The sequence below is a fragment of the Oryzias latipes genome, chromosome 24, assembly GCF_002234675.1.
Source record: "Oryzias latipes chromosome 24, ASM223467v1".
NCBI classification, from domain to species: domain Eukaryota; kingdom Metazoa; phylum Chordata; class Actinopteri; order Beloniformes; family Adrianichthyidae; genus Oryzias; species Oryzias latipes.
In genome coordinates, this window is record NC_019882.2 from 2,074,725 (window position 1) to 2,079,522 (window position 4,798).

Below are 4,798 nucleotides of genomic sequence, written 5' to 3' on the forward strand. Positions count from 1 at the left end.
ACATGCAAAACACGTTTTATTAACTAAAAAAAATAAATAAAACGGTTAGCATAAAGATTTTGTTTGTGTTATTATGGTATTTTGGGCCAATATTATAAGAATTAATGAAAATAAACGTGCAGATTAACGTGTTAATGGAGTCCCTGCATCAGGATGTCATTTTCACGGTCCCACTCAAACAGGCTGGTTAAGCTGTCCGTGGGGGAGCCTGCGCATTGGCTCCCGGAGGCTCTGCTGCCTTCGTGAACGCGTGACGTCACAACCCCACGGCGGGGATCGTGTGTGTACATGTGCGCGCGCCTGCGTGCGGGTGAGAAAAGAAGGACGAGAGAGATGGGAGGAAAAACTTGGAAGAAGTGAGGGACTCAAACAGGAAGAAAGGCGGAAAGTCACGCGTTTCGGTAGAACCCGGGAAACGCACGTGCGATTTTTTTTTTTTTTTGTTTTTTTTTTTTGTTAGTTGCAGAGAGGTTTCCTCACCGGCGCGCGAGCTGAGCTCGAGGTGGGACAGGAGGAAGAGGAGGAGGGGAAAAAAAATAATAATAATAAATAGGGGGTACCCGCTTTCCTCGCGCCGGCGGGTCGGGAATCACGCGCCATTGGAGGGGGTGCTCTCGCCTCATCTGTGCGCACACACACACACACACATGCGTGTGAGCTCGCTGGCGTGGCTTTCGGCCTCCATTTGCGAGTTTATGTTCGAGGGATTGTCGGTTGAGCGACGCCGCCGAAACCCCTTGGAGTTTTACCGGGGAGGCTGTCGTCCGTCCGCCCCCGCTGACCACGAGGGGAACCGGGAAACGAGGCGTCGCAGGGAGACCTGCAACTTTTCCAACTTGGTGAGTTGTGGAGCGGCCTTCCTCCCCGTGGTGTGAGAGGAAGAAAGAGCTGCGCGGCAACTACTCATATCGACTGTTTTGTTTTTTTATAATATTTGGCGGGGAACAATCGTTCGTAGATCGATGGTTTGGGGATCCAAACACCGTGAAGGTGTCGCTTTTTGTTGTTGTTTTGTTAACACCTTTATGCTGCAGCATCTGTGTCGATCGGTGGTGTGACTCTGTGTGTGTGTGTGTGTGGGGGGGGGGGGGTAGGATAACAACAAACAGGTCACAATCTAGCTCGTCGTGTGTCTTTGCACGTCGATGATTTTTTAAAAATGTTTTTCCCGCCGCGTTTATTTAATTTTTAGATCAAATTTAAAAAGCAGGTTGCAGGTTCGCAGGCAGCCATGATCATCATCAGGGATCCTATTGGCCAGTTCGGAGGGATAAACGGATCCCACCGTCCGCACAAATAAACCAAATTACCAAGACGGCTCCCACAAAATACAACTCTGTGCTCTTTTTAGTAGTTTAAAAAATCCTTCGCAATGTCATATCGTGAAGAAATCCACTTCCAAGTGGTAATAAAGTGCGTAATCAACGACTCGCTTGTAGGCAAAAACAGCATTAGCTAATTTTGTTAGCATTAACTTCCCCTAAACTCAGCCAAACAAGCTAGCTTGAGTTTATATAGTTATGCTCTTCAAAAAAAAAGTTAGTACCTTTTACTGTTAACCAAGCATTTCATGTTAATTCATGCTAAGTTTTTCTAAAGTTATGAGTTTCTGGCCACGCTAACCCCTAACTACTAAAAACTACAGTGCGTCACCACCGTGTAGTTTTTGCCACCTGAATTTTTTTTCTTTAAACGGCGGATATGACGTTATCAAATCCACAAAGTTAAAATCTAATTGACGTGAGTGTTTTGCGACAATTATTTATGAGTCCACTTTTTTCTGAAAATAAAAACGTTGATGGTTGATTAAAAAATACATTTTGGCAAAAATTGTTCAAACGCAATGCATTGTGGTCTATATTCGCCTATCTAGTAGTAGTTGATCTAGTGAGCATCGATGCACACTGGTTTTTCCCAGAGACTTCTGGGAAATTTCTAGGGCACTTAATTTCTGGTATTGTAGTTACGTACAGTACTACAAAATGGCGAACGCCCTATAGTGCACAATGTAGAGAGTAGGGAAGGAATCGGACACAACCTCTATCATCGTTACGACTTTAGCTAGGCTGCAGTACAAAGTTTGTGCTGCTAGTAGTTTAAATCAATGTTTACATTCTTAAAATATACTACATTGACAGGAACAAATATCACCGATGTGTAATTATCAGCTAGCATTAGGTTTTAACTTCCTTATTAAAGCTTATTAAAACATAACTGGGGACTGTTTTTGTTAATACTCCACCAATGTTCACCTTCATGTAAAACTTTTCATCTTTGTAACTGATGTAATCATAAAGGTGTAAAAACAAATGGCTATTTCGATCCCAAAAGGGGTGTGTGTTTTTGTTAAAAAAAAAAAAAAAAAGTTGCGGCCTGTTCTGCTGCTTTCACACCACGAATTTGCACCCATCGGCTTTGTTTTGATGCAGTCTTAATTTGCTGCTAGATGCTTGTCCGAAAATGTGTTCAAAAACCTGAACCATAAGCCGGAGGAGCAGTTGATGCTTAGAAGACATGGATGATGTTGAGAGATCATACTTATAAATTTTGAAGAGCTCTTTAAAAGCATTAGTAATCCGGTCTCCAGTTCTGGGTTCTTTCTGTGACCCAGTTTGAAGACTTGGTGTCCTGCATCAATACTGTGTAGATTTGTTTGCTTCCAATAACATTATTGCTTTCGGTTTGTTCGTTTACACATTTAAAAGCCAACGTTGTTCTGCCATTTTACAGCCATAATTATTGCATTGTCTGAAGTGTATTTTTACTACACTCTAGTAAAATTATTTAAACTCAACTGTTGTAATAATCCAACCACTGGCACTTTTCTCCGTTTCGTTTGTGTTTATCTTCTGCTTAAACAGGAGGTCGTTAATCAGATGTTTGCAGAATATCTTTATGTCTTTCTGCAAGTGTTTGATGTTAGTTGATGCATCTGCTGACTGTTGCATTCTCACTGTTTCATTTCCACTCGCAGGAACCAAATGCAGTGGGATTTAGATAATCTTGGATGATGTCTGCCTCCAATGCAGATCCTGCACCACTGAGGGACAGCCACGCAGTGGAGGAGGATGAGAAGGGGGACTCGCTTCGTAGACCCCTGCCTGCTCCTACCTCCATCCCATGTCCTTCTCCAGCCTTTCCAGCTAAAGCCATACTTAGTTTGACTGACACCAGCAGTGAGAGTAAAGCCGTTTCCATGGCGAGCACTGATAGCTGCCCAGCTCCGTCTTTACCTGCTGAAGCAAGCCCAGCCAAACCTGCTGTAGAATGTACCCTCGAAGGAACTTCTCAAGGAACTACCTCACAGATATCGCCTGCTTCGGACGGGTCAAAAAGCGCAGGGACTGGTGTCATTAGCATATCAAACTCACCGTCTTGGTCGTCTGCATTGTCACTGAACACATTTGGATATTCAGACACTGAGAAGAACTTCCCCCCAGTGATAACCATGAAGGGTGTGAGCGTCACTTTGGAAAACAATAGTGTGTGGAAACAATTCTCTAGCTGCGGAACCGAGATGATCCTCACCAAACAGGGACGCCGCATGTTCCCCTACTGTCGATACCGCCTGTCGGGTTTGGACCCCGACATGCCGTACATGCTGGTTTTGTCTATAGTTCCATCCACTAAGTACAGGTACCGCTGGAACTCGTCCAAATGGGAAGTCACTGGACAAGGAGAACACTTGATCCAAGGTGTGATCCGGGCTTTTTCACACCACTACTCGCCGTGTAAGGGCTCGGACTGGATGAGCAGCTTGGTGTCCTTCTACAAGCTCAAATTGACCAATAACTTCCAGGACCAGGACGGTCACATCATTCTGCACTCCATGCACCGGTACATTCCGAAGCTCCACGTCGTTCCTCTCCCTAACGGGGTCTTGCCCAAAACAGACCAGCCTGTGCAGATGGGACCGGAGAGCTTGACCTTCACCTTTCCCCAGACGGAGTTCATGGCTGTGACCACATACCAGAACTTTCGCATCACGCAGCTTAAAATCAACCACAACCCATTTGCAAAGGGCTTTCGGGAAGAGGGTATCAACGGTCGCTGGAAGAAAGCTATGACTGAGCCCTGCGCGGTGGTGAACATCGACACCCAGCATGCTGAGGTTAAACCTGCTGAACACAGCGAGGATGAGGAGGGGACAGATCTCAGGTAAGCTGCCGCCGTCTGTTTGCTTTTTCACACCTCATTTCCTGGTGCAAACTGAAAGTCTTTCAGTTTGGTATCATAGTGAGAAACTTTAGTTATAAATCAGTTATTGTATCTAATCTTTTATAACATTATTGGAGGTTTGTTTTATAAAAAACAAAGTTGAAGGTTACCACCTCTACAGAAGACATTTGTATTGCTCCCATTTATTTTCACTTTGGAACTGGTTTTTGAAAGTGTTTTATGTTGGCAAGAATGAAGTGAAGACGGGTGACAGTTACTGTTTTGTTGTGTGGTTTTGTCATACGGTGGCCGTTTAATACAAATCACACTAACAAATCACTCACTGCAAAAACATTAAAGCTTACAGCTATTAAAAATGCTAAACAATAAAAAAAATTTATTTCAGAAACGAAGAAACAATTACAAAAAATTGAAACCCAAAAAAAAGTTTAAGTAATTTTAGAAGTGGGACTGTGGGACATTGCTAGGGTTGTGTTTGGTACTGGTGACACATCATCAATTTCTACCGGACCACTAAGTTTCAGGCCTTAACCGTGTTGTTAACGGTGCCGGCATAGGCAACTACTTTGTTTCGATGTTGGTTTGAAAGATGAGCCATTCTCCCTCTTTCCTCACTGCT

The 4,798-nt window shown here is 43.9% G+C and overlaps 1 protein-coding gene across 2 annotated transcripts in view; it reads left to right on the forward strand.

Annotated features, from left to right (window-relative positions):
* The first annotated feature begins 439 nt into the window (after nt 1-439).
* Nucleotides 440-4,798, forward strand: part of LOC101171962 (MAX gene-associated protein) — a 23,711-nt gene continuing 19,352 nt past the window's right edge. For both annotated transcript variants that reach the window (XM_011491417.3, XM_020714680.2), the window contains exons 1-2: nt 440-839; nt 2,975-4,158. In XM_011491417.3, the coding sequence (XP_011489719.1) occupies nt 3,008-4,158 (1,151 nt within the window). In that variant the 5' untranslated portion in view covers nt 440-839; nt 2,975-3,007. The remainder of the gene's footprint in view (nt 840-2,974; nt 4,159-4,798) is intronic.